The sequence below is a fragment of the Hemicordylus capensis genome, chromosome 3, assembly GCF_027244095.1.
Source record: "Hemicordylus capensis ecotype Gifberg chromosome 3, rHemCap1.1.pri, whole genome shotgun sequence".
In the NCBI taxonomy this organism is placed as follows: domain Eukaryota; kingdom Metazoa; phylum Chordata; class Lepidosauria; order Squamata; family Cordylidae; genus Hemicordylus; species Hemicordylus capensis.
This window is the reverse complement of record NC_069659.1, coordinates 115,452,348-115,468,008: the sequence shown is the minus strand read 5'-3', so window position 1 is coordinate 115,468,008 and position 15,661 is coordinate 115,452,348. Positions and strand designations below refer to the sequence as shown.

Here is a 15,661-nt window from a genome sequence, read left to right as displayed (position 1 = left end):
TGGTTTTTTGTGGGTCCATGTGACAGTCCCACTGTCAGTTTAAAAGTCTGCCACCAAATGAGTAGGGCCAGTTGTATGTCCTTACCTCTCCGTTGGCATTTGGAAGGAGCAATGATCAGATCTGTTTGATTAGGTCAGTGTCATCTTTAAGTTTATGCCATTTTTGTGGATGTACTAAAATGGTCCAAGAGTATATTACCCATTTTGGCAAGGAAGTATACTCGAAGGATGTGATGAACATCTGGACAGCAGCTTCCAATATTTTCATTCTGATGCTGAAGCAGTTACAATTTCAGGAACAGCAGGTTCATTTCTCCCCAAGACGCCATAGAAAACTAACCATCTGACTACTGCTCAGTCCATCTGGTACCTCCAAACTAGAGCTATCTATTAGAGGAGAACTGCATTGTTTGTGGGGATTCTGTTCCAGGTGCGGGGGAGGGGGCGCAGATAGTGAATCCATGAATAACGTAGCATTAGGTCTAGTGTTCCCTCTAAGGCGTGTGCACCTGTGAACGCTCATGAGTTTTTAAAAAATATCTGCACAGTTAATTTTATATCCCGCTCAGGTTGAATCAGGAAGGCCGCACTCTGAATGCACACACTGCCTTAATATTGCTGCCCCAAACAAAACTCATTCTCCACTCAGGAGAAAAAAATTAGAGAGAACACTGATTAGGTCTATGGGAATCAGGGGGGTTAGGTTCCTGGACTGCTCAACATGGCCAAAAAATGGCCAAAAATCCCCCCACAAGTGCCCTCCCATGCTACAGATTGATCCATGGCATCCAGGGGGCTGAAAATTGACCAAAAATAACAATTCTTGCCCCATTTCTTCAGTTAAAAGAGTGGCTCCCAAACTCAAAATGAAAATTTCTGCCATCCCCCAACCTGCAAATATGTGGGTTTAACCCTTTCCTCCCCATTTTTTTCCTGCATATACCAAGGTTGGGTACTAATTATCCAACTGCGAATATGTGAAACCGCAAGTGCTGGACCTGCCATTAACGAGGTCCTCCTGTATGACCCATCTTTTCCAGTACTGCAGCTTGTTGCTGTAGCTCATACTCAGTTGTTGTTAAATGCAATCAGTTTTTCACAAGGTGATAGCCAGTTGATATAATGGTTAAAGTGTTGGATTAAGACTGGAGAATCCTAGTTCAAATTCCTCCTCAGCCATGATTGTCACTGAATGACCTCAGTCACGATCACTAAGCCTAATCAGCTTCACGAGGTTGTTGTCAGGACAACAGGGTGTTGTGGAGGTTGGGGTTCTTGCATGCCCTCCTTTGGTCCTTGGAATAAAAGGTAGAAGTAATAATAATAATAATAAATAATAAAAGTGACACAACATTCAAATAGTATATGGATGGCTATACTCTTGTCATATTGATAGCACACAGCAAATTGACATAGAAAATTTAGTAAAGTGGTACTGTACACAGAAAATAATACATATGCTTAATAAATGGACTTGTATATTTCTCCATCTCCCCCACTTCCCCTTTCTGTCTAGCTTCCCTTAAGGCAAAATGTGATTGTGTTTTGAATTCTTATTCGGAATCATTATCTATAGGTCAACAAACAAGAGACTTCGGTAGAACTGAGGTAAGAAAAACTAATGGTAGTTAAAAGAATGGTCACGTAAAAGAAAATGCATTGTTTCTCTGCCTGGTTCTCTGTTTTATTTTTCACATTTATAACCCCATATACCCCATCTCTGGGCGGTTTAAAAACTAAAAACACAAAAGCATTACATCATTCATTCATTCATTTAATTGAATTTCTATACCGCCTAATATAGAAATCTCTAGGCGGTGTACAGATTAAAACATAATATAAAATATAAAACATTTAAAATTCATAAAGCAGATAAAAATCACAAATTTGATTTCAGTTAAAAGCTTGGGAAAATAGGTACGTCTTCAGGGTCCTCCTAAATACAAACAGATGGATCATATTCCAAAGCTCAGGGACAGTTAAAGAGAAAGCCCGGTCATGGGTCACCACCAAGCTGGTGGCATCTGTAACCGGACCTCTCCAGAAGTTCGTAACAGGCGACAGGGTTTATGACAAAGACAGTGCTCTCTTAAATAGCCTGGACCGAAGCCGTTAAGGGCATTATAGGCAAGAATCAGCACTTTGTATTTCATCTGGAAACATATTGGCAGCCAGTGCAGTTCTTTCAAAATTGGTGTTACAAGATCCATTCGTGTTGTCCCAGAGACCAATCTGGCTGCCGCATTCTGTACCAATTGTCGTTTTCAGACTACTTACAAAGGCAGCCCCATGTAGAGCACATTACATTAGTCAAGCCTAGAGGTTGCTGTGGTGTAGTGGTTATAGTGCTGGACTAGGACTGGGGAGACCCGAGTTCAAATCCCCATTCAGCCATGATACTAACTGGGTGACTCTGGGCCAGTCACTTCTCTCTCAGCCTAACCTGCTTCACAGGGTTGTTGTGAAAGAGAAACTCAAGTATGTAGTACACCGCTCTGGGCTCCTTGGAGGAAGAGCGGGATACAAATGTAAAATAATAATAATAATGATAATAATAATAACATATGTACCACTGTTTTAAGGTCATTTGCCTCTAGAAATAGACATAGCTGAGGTATCAGCCAAAGCTGATAAAGAGTGCTCCTGGCCACCACCTCAACCTGAGAAACCAGGGAGAACTTTGGGTCCAGGAGCACTCCCAAGCTACATACCTGATCTTTCAGATGTAGTCAGTCAGTCAGTCATCCTTTATTGCGGTCATAGACCAATATTTAGTAAAACATACTTACACAAAACTCAGCATAATAAAACAAACAATCAATGCAATACTGACAGGTTAAAATTAGAACAGTTGTGGAGAACTTACTGAAAGCCAAAGAGAGCAGAGCACCCTCCATTACAATCATAAAACAGGAATCACGGAAAGAAGAAAGAAGAACATTATTGAAAACCTAAGCGGATGTTGCAAATGATATAACAGTACCTTGCCATTTTGCTAATTAAGTTGTCATCAAGACTGGACAGTAAATACTTCAAATAGAAGTCATCCAAATGCCCAGGAAAACGTTGCAGCAAAGGGGACACTAGACTTAAGCGGGCGTCCCTATAGAAATTACAGTATAAAATGGCATGTGCACTTGTCTCCACTTGACCAGACCCACAAGGGCAAAGGAGCAGAGAAAGGGATACCTTTCTGTGTAACCTCCATCCAGAAGAGACAGATCTAAACCATCCCTCGGGTCCTGGCTCCCCACAGTCAGTACCTCCGTCATATTTGGATTCAACCTGCCTCCAAGGCAGGCATTTAAGGAAGATATGCCATTTCCTGATGAGATCGGCATGGAGAAGTAAATCTGGGTGTCATTACCATATTGATAACACCCAGCACCAAACCTCCTGATGATTTCTCCCAGTGGTTTCATGTAGACGTTAAAAATCATTGGAGACAGTATGGAGCCTTGTGGAACTCCACACTTCAGCTCTCGCTTAGCAGAACAACAGTCTCCAAGCGACACTGTCTGGAATCTGCCTGAGAGGTAGGAGTGGAATCACTGTAAAACCAGTGCCACCAAATCCCACCTCCCTCAGGTGGGATTGGGTGGGATTTTGCCTTTATAGGCAAAAGCACTTTGTATTTTGCCAGGAAACTTACAGTATTAGCAGTCAATTTAGTTCTTTGCGGTCTCTTCAGATAGCCCCTGAGACCAACCAGGCTGCCCCTTTCACCAGCTGCAGTTTCTGGACTATGTACAAAGGCAGCCCAACTCAGAGCTCATTGCAGTAGTCAAGTCTGGATGTTAGCAACATATGCACCACTGTTTCAAGGTCATTTATCTTTAGAAACAAACATAGCTGGCTTATTAGCTGAAGCTGATAGAAAGCACTCCTGAATCATTTCCAGACAGCAGGCTTTACCAACAGTTTACTGTGGGGCTATACTGCGAATTTGAATTAGCCCGCAAAAACAGACACAAAAAGTGGATTGTTTTTTACCCCAGACATAAATCAGGCTATGCTCTAACATGCAGTGAAAATCCCAAATTGTGTCTGGAGTGCTCCCCAATAGCTTGCATGAACTTCAGGGTAAATCTGGCTGATATGTGAATGCACACCTCCATTCAGGAGGAGAAGCGAGCTAAAAGCCCTGTCTGAAAATGCTCCTGGCCACTGCCTCAGCCTGAGATATCAAGGAGATGTTTGGGTCCAGAAATACTCCCAGACTACATACCTGTTCTGTGGGGGTTGGGGAGGGTAACCTCATCCAAAACAGGCAGGTCTAAACCATTCCCTCAGTTCCAGCCTCCCACAGTGAGTGCCTCTGTCTTGCTTGTATTCAGATTCAGCTTGTTCTCCCTCATCCAGCATTAGTGACTCCAGACAGGCATTTAGGGAGGTTAAACCATTTCCTGATGATGTTGACATGGATCGATTTGGGTGTGATCAACATATTGATAACACCCTGCACCAAATCTCCCACTACCAACCCTCTCAGGTGGTCCAGAAGGACAACATGGTCAATGGTATTGAAAGCCACTGAGAGATCCAAGAAAACCGACGGAGTCACACTATTGATTCCTAATTGGAGATCATCCAGCAGGCTAGCCAAGGTAGTCTCCACCCCATAGAAAGATTATGTGCTTTCTTACTATTATCCTTCTTTTATTAGAAAAAGTATCAATAGTGGGTTTTATTTTGCAAGTTCAGGCAGGTCTTTATACTGTTGTGGGACCATTGCATCCTATGCGAGGTCTATGCATCCTAAAGGTAAAGTGTGCCATCGAGTCGGTGTCGACTCCTGGCGACCACAGTGTCTGTTCTCACTTTTATACCATAATTCTCCAGACAAACTTCTGAGAAAAAAACTGGAAGGGGACTATATGTCACTCCCTTGGTCTCAGATAGCGAGGAGAAAGGGGAAGCTGACAGCCTTTCAGCCGATGCAGGGGTGCCTGAGGGGCAGAGCCCAGCTGTCAGTTCCCAAGAGACGGCTGAGGAGGGTCTGGCTGGTGTTTCAGAGCAGGCACAGCAGTCTGGGCAGCAGAGACAGCGATGGACAGACTAGAGGATGAGCTGTGCGGGCAACCCCCACTGACTCCACAGCAACAGCCTGTCACAAGGCGAAGAGCACAGCTGGAAACTATCAGGAGGAGTATCTTGCAGAGGGCTGATAAGCCTTGAATCCCTGCCAGCTGAGAGTTATCAGCTTGGACTATAAAGTACGTCAACAGCTTTCTGTTAGCTGCTGGAAGACAACATTTGTCAACCCTCGTGTTGACAGCTTTCAGCCCGAGCTTAATATAGAGAACTATTCAAAGCCATGTTTCATTTCTGCAGCCCAGTTTGTATTGTGGACTATCTTCCTGGACTTCCCTTCTGGGTGGCCAGATTGCTGACACTATAGCTATAAGGATACAACAACTGACCGGAGTGCAAATTAGAGGAAGACTTCCTTTCTTTCTTTCTTTCTTTCTTTCTTTCTTTCTTTCTTTCTTTCTTTCTTTCTTTCTTTCTTTCTTTCTTTCTCTCTCTCTCTCTCTCTCTTAATTATTTGTTTTTAAGAGCAACCAGGGCTCTCAGATGTCTGTACATCTGCAGTCAATTGACAGAAGGAGTGTGACTTCTCAGTTGTCATCCCAGGTTGTGGAATGTGCTCCCCTTCGATATAAGAAGATTGTCTTCTTTGGAGGCCTTCAGGAGATCTTGTGGTAGCAAGCATGACTTGTTCCCTTAGCTAAGCAGGGTCTGCCTTGGTTGCATATGAATGGGAAACAAAGTGTGAGTACTTCTAGATATTCCCCTTGGGGGATGGAGCCGCTCTGGGAAGAACAGAAGGTATCAAGTTCCTTCCCTGGCTTCTCCAAGACAGGGCTGAGAGATTCCTGCCTGCAACCTTGGAGAAGCCGCTGCCAGTCTGTGAAGACAATAGGATCTTTAATCTAGCTAGCTAGCTGGGTGCAGATGGATGGATTCTGCATCTCTGCACACAGTGTGCAGGGAGAGAGAGGAACGTGGGTGTTGCAAGGGAGAAGAAAGGAAATAAGGAAGAGGAAGTAGCAGGAAGGAAGGATGTCCCTAAGAGTAGCAATCTACATACGAAAGGGATAACATCAGAGCAGTAGAGAGGAGGAATGACCAATGCCTTGACCCCTCTAGCCCTCTGACTCACTAGTCTGTCCCCCTCTGTCATTGAGGCATGAGGCAGCCTAGAGTCCTTCACTTCCAACACAGCTCTGGTTTGAAAGCATCACTAGTAAGAGAACAGGAGACCTGTGGTGCTTGTGTACAGGAGCAATGCAGTCAGCTGGGGAAAGTAAGGTTGTGGGGACATTGAAGGCGTACTTGGGAATTGATAGAATGCTCTTGGTTTGTTGCTTTTGTATTCTGCCTTTTCTGTCAAGGCACCCAAGGCAGTTTGCAATTATTTAAATGTCAAACAGCTACAAAATAGATGACAGATAAAAGCATTGTTGTCATATCAAGAGCCTTTTAGAAGCTGCTGATGGGAGCCCAGGCTCGAGGAGCTCACATTTTCTTCTCAGGGCACCCAGGTCTTCAGCAGCCCCTGGGATGGGAGGGGTGGGGAATGGCTCCCTCAACACTAACAGTGTTTCATGCAACATGGAGGACTAAATGGTGCGGGTGGGGGTGGGGGTGGGGGTGCGTGGATAAGAGAATGGAGCTTCTGGACAGCTGTGGGGCTTAGTGTACATGAGCTAGTACACATTTCCAGAGCCATGTCCATCAATTATTTTGGGGTGGGGAGAATAGGTTCTGATGTGCTTTTCTTACCTGTGAGATCGACCAATACTTTCCCCCTCTTATTTCTCTCCTTTAAAATAACCAGCTTGAAACTGTCCGTGAGGATCCAAACAACTCAGAGCCTTTAATCCTCTTTGAGGCGACTTCTGTTGAACCAGTTGGTGACCATTTATTTATTTATTTGTATTGCAGTAGTAATTTTGTTGAATATTACTCATATCTACTTTTATATTAGTGTTGAATTGAAGGTATTTCTGTGTTACAAAATACGTATGTAGCACTAGACTAGGAGCTTGCATCACTGCAGCATTTCCTAGTAAAGGCATGCTGCTGGATCTGTAACAAACTAAAATGTTGCACTTGGGGTCTTAGCTGATAGCAGATCGAGTTGATTTATCTAGAAATTTTTCATAGAACACTGATCTCAGGATCCTGAAAATGGACTGAAATGTGAGCTGAGCAAAAGATTGTTTGTATACATCAGGTGATGATCATCTGATTGATGGGGAAATTGCCTAAGTTGCAATTTTCAATGTGGGCTGCCATTTTACCACATTGAGATTGACCAGCTGTCAAAAGTGGTAAAATTGACGTTTGAAAAAACAAGACTTAGTCACATCGTAAAGCAGTTCCACAGCTGGTTCACATCCTTCCCAAAGTCAGCTCACCAGCTAGAGACCTAGCTTAACTTCAAGGCCAGATGATTTTGATAAATTGTTCCTGATTGTATTCTTTATTTCTCCTCCAAAAGTCTCTTCAGACAATAGATACGCTGAAACAAATAGTTGGTCAGCTATTGCAGGACAACCAAATGCCTCTCCCCCAGCTAATGCACCACAACACTTTTAATTTGAAAAATTCTTTCTCTCACATGATTGTTTCTATAAATAATGCATTTCGTTCGTGTTTGGGTAGCTTGTTCTGTGATGGCATTAATCAAAGGGACATCTTTGCTCATTGCCAGTGATGTTGTATACACCAGCAACACTCACGTCCACCCCTATACCTGTGCCATTCTGAGAAGTGCTTAGTTTTCTTAGAGCCTGAGCAATCCTTGCTGTACCATGCAAATGTGAGCAATTATGGGCGGGTGGTGGGAGTACCATTGAGCATTGCCAAGGCTACTTGCCTCTCCCCTGGCAGTCCTCCACTATTTCTTGAATGACTTTCCTTTTTATTTCTAGACTGTATGACCTCCCCTCCTCCTTCCCCAGCTCTGTACAGCTTATCTTCTTTAATAAAAACAGGGAAAGCGGCAAGCAGATATTGCTTGCTCAACAGAACTCTCCTCTCCCTCAGCGGGGCTGTCTGCTCCAGCTGTTGTGTGAGAAAAGTGTTACACTGCCCATACTGAATATGAGTAAATGCTACTTTCTCTGCTGGAGGAGTACATCTCATGTGGGTTATCCTTCTCATGTGCTCCAAAAGCAGAACTATGCCAATCAGGTAAAAGGTGTTTACTGGAAGCCTGGGAAGTCCAGTCTAGTTTCTGCAGTCCTGCTCTAGAGATAGGCTTTTCTCTCTTCCTAATGTAAGGCCTCCATTTCCCATCTGAATTTCTTTCTTCTTTGCGTTCTCATCTGTATTTGCATCTTATCCCCCCGCCCATTACTCTTGTTTTTATTCTCCTGCCAAAAAAACCCAACACCTTTATTCTTTCCCTTCTCTTCTTTCACTTCTTTACTCTCCTATCCTCTTTGGCATCTCTGCAATGATGCAAGGCCCAGGACCACAGATCAGGAATGTTTTTGTCCCCAGAGGAAAGAATTCTGCAACTTTCCCACCTAAATTGCCACCTAGCGTACTGACCACCATCAGGTACTCATCGCCGCCCGCTCCCCGCGACTGGGCCTATTTGGGAGAAAGCCCATCGGGGTCCTTTAACAACACTCCTGGTGGCCCCTTCTCCACTTCAGTCCTGGTGAGTGGGGGGGGGGGTTGATCTTGATAGCAGCAACAGCCCCAGGCCTGGCCAATTCTGCCCACATGGCCCCCTTGCACCCGGCAGTCATGCCCACACCCCTTCCCTCCAAAATGGTATCTGTGCACAGGCGGAACGAGCACGCCCTGTGGACCCCAACCAGCAGCAGCAGGCGTGACCAAGGGAAACCACTGGTGGAGAGCCCTCGCAGCCACACCATGGAACAGGCCAGGCGCTGCAGTGCCAGGAGACAGTGGTAACCGACAAAAAGTGAAAGCAGGGAGGTGATCCCAGCTGAAGCAGTTCGCGACCCTCCAGCCATACCACGGGACGCAGAGATGGGCATGCCATGGATCCAACCAGGGCAGATTAAACTTTTTGCCACCCGTAGGTGGCTAAGGATTTGCTGCCCTTCTCTGGGGACAGTGGCGGCCTCAGTGGCTGCAGGGAGAGGTGAGGGGAAAGTTACCCCCTATTAAAAACGTCACTGAGTGGTGAGATGGGGGTGGCAGAAGCCACAGCGGCAGCTGCTGGGAGAGTGTGGGGTTGGGGACAAAGAGAAAGTCTCTCTGTTTACCTTCGAACACAATGCTGCTGCCAGTCCAGTGAGATGGGCAGTGAGGGCAGCAAGAGAGAGCTCCTTGCAGTGCCTCCTTTTCTAAAACGATGTCACTGCATGGTGGGATGGGGCGATGGGGCTGGGGGTGGCAAGACAGAGCTTCTTCCACCTCCTTCCTAAATGACTGAATGGCCCCATCTGCAAAGCAGCATTGTTTTAGAAGGAGGGGAACTGGAAGGAGCTCTCTCTCGCCGCCCCATCACCCACCCCAGCGTACAGCCAGCAGCGTTGTGTTAGAAGGTAAACAGGGGAACTTTCCCCTCATCTCCCCCCACACTTCCAGCAGCCGCAGCTGTGGCCTCTGCCACCCCCCATCCCACCACTCAGTGGCATTTTTTAAAAGGTGAACGGGGGAACTTTCCCCTCCCCCCACCTCCCCATAGCCTCCTCAAAGAGGAGCAGCAAAACTTGAGGAGCAGCAATTTGCCATTCCTCATATTTTGCCGCCAAGGCAAATGCCTACTCTGCCTTTCCGTTAACCCGCTAATGGATCCAACCCAGGGAAGCATTGCAGCATTACACAGACTGCTGCACGACAGGCAGCCACCACACTGGAGAACAATCCTATTCCTGAAGTGACAGAACCGGTGCGACCTATGCATTCTGGAGTTCCTCTTATTGTTTTAGCTGGCCTGCTGTCTCTCCTTCCACCAGAGGGTCATTCTCCCACTCCCATGGGGGCTGTTCCACCTGCAGCACCAGACTCTAATCTGACTGTTGTCCCAACTGGGAACCTCCTTGTTGCTGCCATAGGCCCCGATTCTAATCCTCCCCCGCAACCAGACTTAAACTCCGAAGTATTTATTGCCTGGCAGACATGGTTTCAGAACATGCTGGCCCAGTCCTTGAATCAGAAGAGCTCTACAAAAGGGGGTAAATATAAATGTAGTAAAAGGGACACTTCCTCTTCATCTACTTCCTCTTCATCTTCTTCCTCATCTTCTGTTTCTAGCTTAATCTCTAAAAGATCTAAAAGAAAGAGGAAATGTTCCAAATGTAGTTCAAAATCCCAGAGATCTGAGAAGCATAGGAATAAGTTGTCTATTATCTACTGAACTATCAGGCTATGATTCTTATGAGTTACCAGGTTGTGATTCTCCAGACCACCATCCAAACATCCGTGGGCACCCAGAGGGGTCCTCCTTAGGAGAGGATAACCCAGAACCTCAGTTACCCCAACACCTGGAGATAAGATCCATCCCACCCTGATCACAAATAAATTCTGTTCTGTTCCACCCAAAGCCACAGAACTCCTGGAAGTTCCTCCCACAGCTGCCCTCGTGGTGGCACTCCTGTCAGGTGCAGTCTTCCCTAAAGACAGAGGTAATTCTTTTAGAGATCTATCCAACCAAAAAATAAAATAAAATTGAGGCAGCGCTCCACAGGGCACATGAGTCATCCAGTGTCTATTCAGTCTTCTTTGGCAGCCTCTATCATAGCCAGGGCATCCTTACTATGGGTGGATGAACTCCTACAAAGTCCACCTACTGACCCAACCAGAATGAAGCAAACTATTAAAGATTCAGAAGCTCAACTATCCCATCAGGATCACATGTCTCTCTTGTGGAGCTCCCTGGGGTGCCTTGAACAGGCAATCTATTCCTAAACCCACCCAGACTGATAGTCACCACAGACGCGATTCTCATGGGTACCCATGATCAGTCGTCTCCTTCACAAGGTATGCTTAGCTGAAGCAGAAGTGATCCTGGTAGCGCCACACTGGCCCAGAAGACCATGGTTTCCAGAGATCCTGTACGTAACACTAGAGGGGCCCTTGTTTCTCCCAGGAACTCCAGATCTGCTCCAACAGGGTCCTGTCTGGCACCCCGACCCAGCTTGGTTAATGTTAGCTGCCTGGAGACTGAGTGGAGCCTCCTGAGCTTTCACAGATACTCCTCTAAGATGCTTAACACTATCTTGGCCTCAAAGAGGCAATCAACAAACCGCATATATCAGTACACCTGGAAAGCCTTCTTGCTATGGTGCTCTAGGCATCAGATTCAACAACATACAGTACATGCAGGATTAAGGAACTCCTAGCTTTCCTCCAAGAGGGACTAGACAAGGGTTTAAAAGCAAATACTTTTAAATGACAAGCAGCGTACACTGCCAGTATTCTGGCCATTCAGAACTAAAAGACTGAGGAATCTCTTGAGATGTGGATGGTGTGTCAGAGGGGCTACCTTCCCTCTCCACCAATCACATGTTTCCCAATTTGATACCTGCCTAAGGTATTCAAAATGCTACAAGAACCTGAATGCTCTGTCCCTTTAAGGCTGCTGTCCTTTAAATTGACCTTCCTAATTGCCATCATGTAAGTTAGGAGAGCTGCAGGCCTTGTTTGCTAGCAAGCATCTGTGTGTATCTCAGGACTTAGTCAGGCTTATTCCAGATCCACCCTTTGTTTCTAAGGTCTCGTCTGTGTTCCACCGTTCTTGGGACATTGTATTCCCATCCTTTTGCACTAACCCAGTTCACTCCTTGGAAAAGGCCTGGCACAAACTGAACATCATGCAGTGTTTAAAGACCTACCTCAAGCGCACAGATGCCTTCTGATCCGTGGACTCTTAATTTGTATCATACCTTCCAACCTCTATGGGTCACAAGTTTTCCTCAGCCACCATTGCTAGGAGGATTAAAGCATGCATCACCTTGGCCTATGAAGAACAAGGTTGCCACCCACCATCACTGCACATGATTTCAACAAGAGTAGCGGCAATGCCGGCACCATTTTCCTCTAACACTCCCATATCCAAAATCTGTAAGGCAGCCACATGGTCATCTCCCTCCATGTTCACTAAGCATTACAAGCTGAATTTCTTCAGATCTGCTGCCGCATCCTTCGGCAGGCGGGTTTTGCAGTAGGTTCTTTCTTCTCAGTAGGCCAAGATGCTCCACTTGGGTCTGTTATGCTGTGGCATGTACCACATGAGATGTCCTTCTCCAGCAGCAGAAAAGGGAGCATTGGTTACTTTTTAGAGCAATGGCATCCAAAGTCAGAATAGCCTTAATGATAGCTAAAATCCAGTAGGAGATAGCACCTGAACAAGAAGGATGCTTACAGCGAAGCCTCCTTCTTGATGCTGGAATGGAGGACATCTCAACCCACGCTGTTGGCTTTCATGACCTGCTTACCTGGCCTACTGCAACACACCTTTTTTCTTTTCCGTACAATACTTTTTCTTTCATCTTTGGCTGTTCTCTATTCTCTCACTGGCTTGGACATTAGAAACTGGGTTGGGCCATCCTTCCTAGGCTCTTAAAACCTTTAACCTAATTTGCATAGTCCTGCATCTGGAGCACATGGGAAGGATAACCCACATGAGATGTCTTCTGTTGCAGCAGCAAGAAGTCTTCACGGTAAGTCCCCAATGCTTTTTTTTAGCTCCAAGAAATGCATCCAAGTTATTTGGTCAGCTGGAACATTTCAAAATATACCACACATGAGAGATCTCAAAATCTCTATTCTGTCAGCCTGAATCCTCAAAACTACTTCGCTTGCAGGTTGGGTGTTGGGTGGGTGTCTTTCTAGCTCTTCTTTTTAATCTTCTCAAGCGGCTATGCTTCTTCTCTAAGGAGACATCGCTTGAAGATACGCCGGATAAAACTGCACTGACAAAGGACACAGTTAATGATGACAAACAAGGTACAATACCAAATTATTGTCTCTTAATTAATTAGGTTTCACGTGGTAATGGATGTTTTATACAATTCCCCTTGTCTAAGAAAATCAATATTGTCTGAATCAGTTATACAGCAGTATCAGTTGTAGTAGGGAAAACAAATGAAGAGGCTTTTCAAATGATACAGGATAGAAGCAGTACAGCTTGCCAGATATATATATAGTGTTGGTAATTCAAGCATATCTTTATGTGATCTGTTGTTTGTAAGTAAGAACCATATTTACATTTGTTACTTGGCTAAAATTTCCACTGATGTTAACAGAAATATCTGTTAATGGAAATACTCTGGAATGCTGCCTAAATGCTCCAATCAGGTTTTCGGGCTAATGTGGGAAATCAGCATGATTTTATGGAGCAGTCTACCACAGTATTGATTTAAGCAAAGTCTGGGTCTGGAAAATGATGAGGAGGTGGAAGTGAAATACCATCAGATTTATTTAAGGATAAAAGGGATATAGGAATAGAAAAAGGTGATTAGGCAAAACAGTAACATTTTAACTAGCAGTAATAACAGGAATCTCATGTAGAGGAGTTTTAGCTTAAGGTCCTAATTGTCAATGAATTGGCTTAAGGCATTCTGGAGAAAGGACTAAACTGCAGGATTAAAGGAGGAAACGGGGAGTTGGGGAGGAGTTTTAAAGGGATAGGAAGTTAGTATTACCAGTGCCGATCCATTGGTGCATTCGCTGCCCTTGCAGGGAAATACCTGGACAGTCTCTTTGCAGGGTAGAACAGAAAGGCAGGAAAAAGAAGAGGCACATGGTGCAGCGTGACCATTCGCAGGCTGAAGAACCAGTGTGGTATAAGTCTGTGTCAGTCGGGGAGCAGGGTCCTTTCTCCTTGGGTCCAGGGTAGGTTCTGAGAGTTCTCTGGGTGTCCTTAGTGTTCTAAACATGTGTTTGGATCTGGGATACAAATAGGCAAATTAATGCCCTGGGGCCATGCACAAGTCAAGTGCCCTGGCTGGAGGGGCTTAAACTTGTAGGGAACAACTTGGGTGTAATCCTGGGAAACAAACGGTGGAATTGTTTAGAATGAAGTGTACACGAAGAGTTTGAATGGGTGAACTTAAAGCTTATCTGCCAACCGGAATGTCTCCAGGTGGAGAGATATGGTTCTTTGAAATTTTAATGACTTCACCTCTTGGTCCTTAGCACATCATTAGTCTGTTTATGGTGGAGTGGGGATGCGCAGTGCTTATCTGAGTTCTTGAGAAGATTAGCAAAGCCACTTCTCTTTTGCAAGAAGGGAGTTAACTATTTTCCTTGTGGAGGTCTCTTTGACCCGAAGTCTACTTTAAAAGCTTTCCTTCTCTTTTGAAAGAGAGGCTATTGGGATAACTCCCTACAGTTGCTTGTTACTCTGACCTTGGGTAGCATTGCCCCATATTTGCTTGTACTAAGTGACCAAATTGCATAGTTTTCCAACTATGGACATGTGCAGAGTTCACAATCTCATGAGCTCAGGTATCAAAGATGGAAGCTGTGAACCTACAGCACCAAATCACATGGAAGGATGCAGCCCCAATATAAGTTATTCTGGCAACATATCTAGACTTAGGACAGATCTACACATTATACTAGTAGAAATGTGTTTCATAAATATGTGTGTGCTGACTAAGACAAATGCAGTGGCTTGGAAGGGATTTATAGGGTAGGAGAAGGTGCTTAAGGCTTTTCATGCCTCCTGAATCTTTCCTGCAAATATCTCCCACTAGTCATGTTTTCTGGAGTTGTTTCCTGTTTTTAAAGTCTAGCTAGTGGGGGGGAAATGACTGGCAGATGGCATTTGCAGAGGACAGTTAAGCAGCCCCTCCAATTCTGCCCTGCAAATGCCATCCACTATTCCTACATTAGCATTATGAGGGAAATTTGCAGTTGGGAACCCTGTATTTCTCTCATAACATGTGGTTCTCTCCTTGCACAATACAAGAATCTGGAGCCTAAATTTAATAATTTGAAGGTCTCTTTAAAAATTACCATTGCCTCCTGGGAACCGAATTTCAATGACTGGCTCATAAGCAGCTGAAACAACTTTTAAAACAACCCTAGTGTCAGTGTCAGGTTTGTCGGGGCAGTCCTCAACAAAGTGACTTTATGGGTTTCTTTGGTGAGAACGGCAACTGCTCTGGTGGCTGCTATTCTTAAAAAGAAGAAGATGCAATGCTTCTGTCCTTGCATTACTGGATACAATGGCAAGGGTGAGGCATTGCATTATAGGCAAAGAAAAATGGCTTTCAGCTCAGCTGCCCAAAAGCACTCCAAACCACTGCCGCAACTGTCACTAAGGTAAGTTTCTCCTAAACCTTGTAAGTAGGGCTTATCTAATCAGGTACTGTGGTAATATCTTGGAGCATTATTGGCAGCTGCACTCCTGCCTACCACCTTTCTATCTTTATATTGCAGTGTCCTCACAGTTGCATCCCTGGATGCAGTGATTTGGGGCACTGCATTATATTTGAAGGAAGATGGCGACCACCAGTGTGGTGGCCAAAGAACACTCTGAAAGACACCACTACCTCTGCTAAAGTAAGCATATGGTTTAGGGGTGCTTACCTTGGAGGTAATAACAGCAGCATGGAGTGCTTCTTTGCAGACATGCTTGTGGCCACCATCTTTTTCTTTCATTCCTTTTTTTAATTCATCAAGGCCTCAGAGGTCAACCATGGACCCTTTTAAT

At 45.0% G+C, this 15,661-nt stretch overlaps 1 protein-coding gene across 3 annotated transcripts in view; it reads left to right on the top strand.

Annotated features, from left to right (window-relative positions):
• The window catches only part of REPS2 (RALBP1 associated Eps domain containing 2), a 134,882-nt gene that overhangs the window by 51,233 nt on the left and 67,988 nt on the right, over positions 1 to 15,661 (top strand). For 2 of the 3 annotated variants that reach the window (XM_053308777.1, XM_053308774.1), the window contains exons 9-11: positions 1,517 to 1,608; positions 6,845 to 6,916; positions 12,876 to 12,945. In XM_053308777.1, coding sequence (XP_053164752.1) covers positions 1,517 to 1,608; positions 6,845 to 6,916; positions 12,876 to 12,945 — 234 coding nt within the window. The remainder of the gene's footprint in view (positions 1 to 1,516; positions 1,609 to 6,844; positions 6,917 to 12,875; positions 12,946 to 15,661) is intronic. The other variant, XM_053308775.1, reaches the window with a different exon arrangement.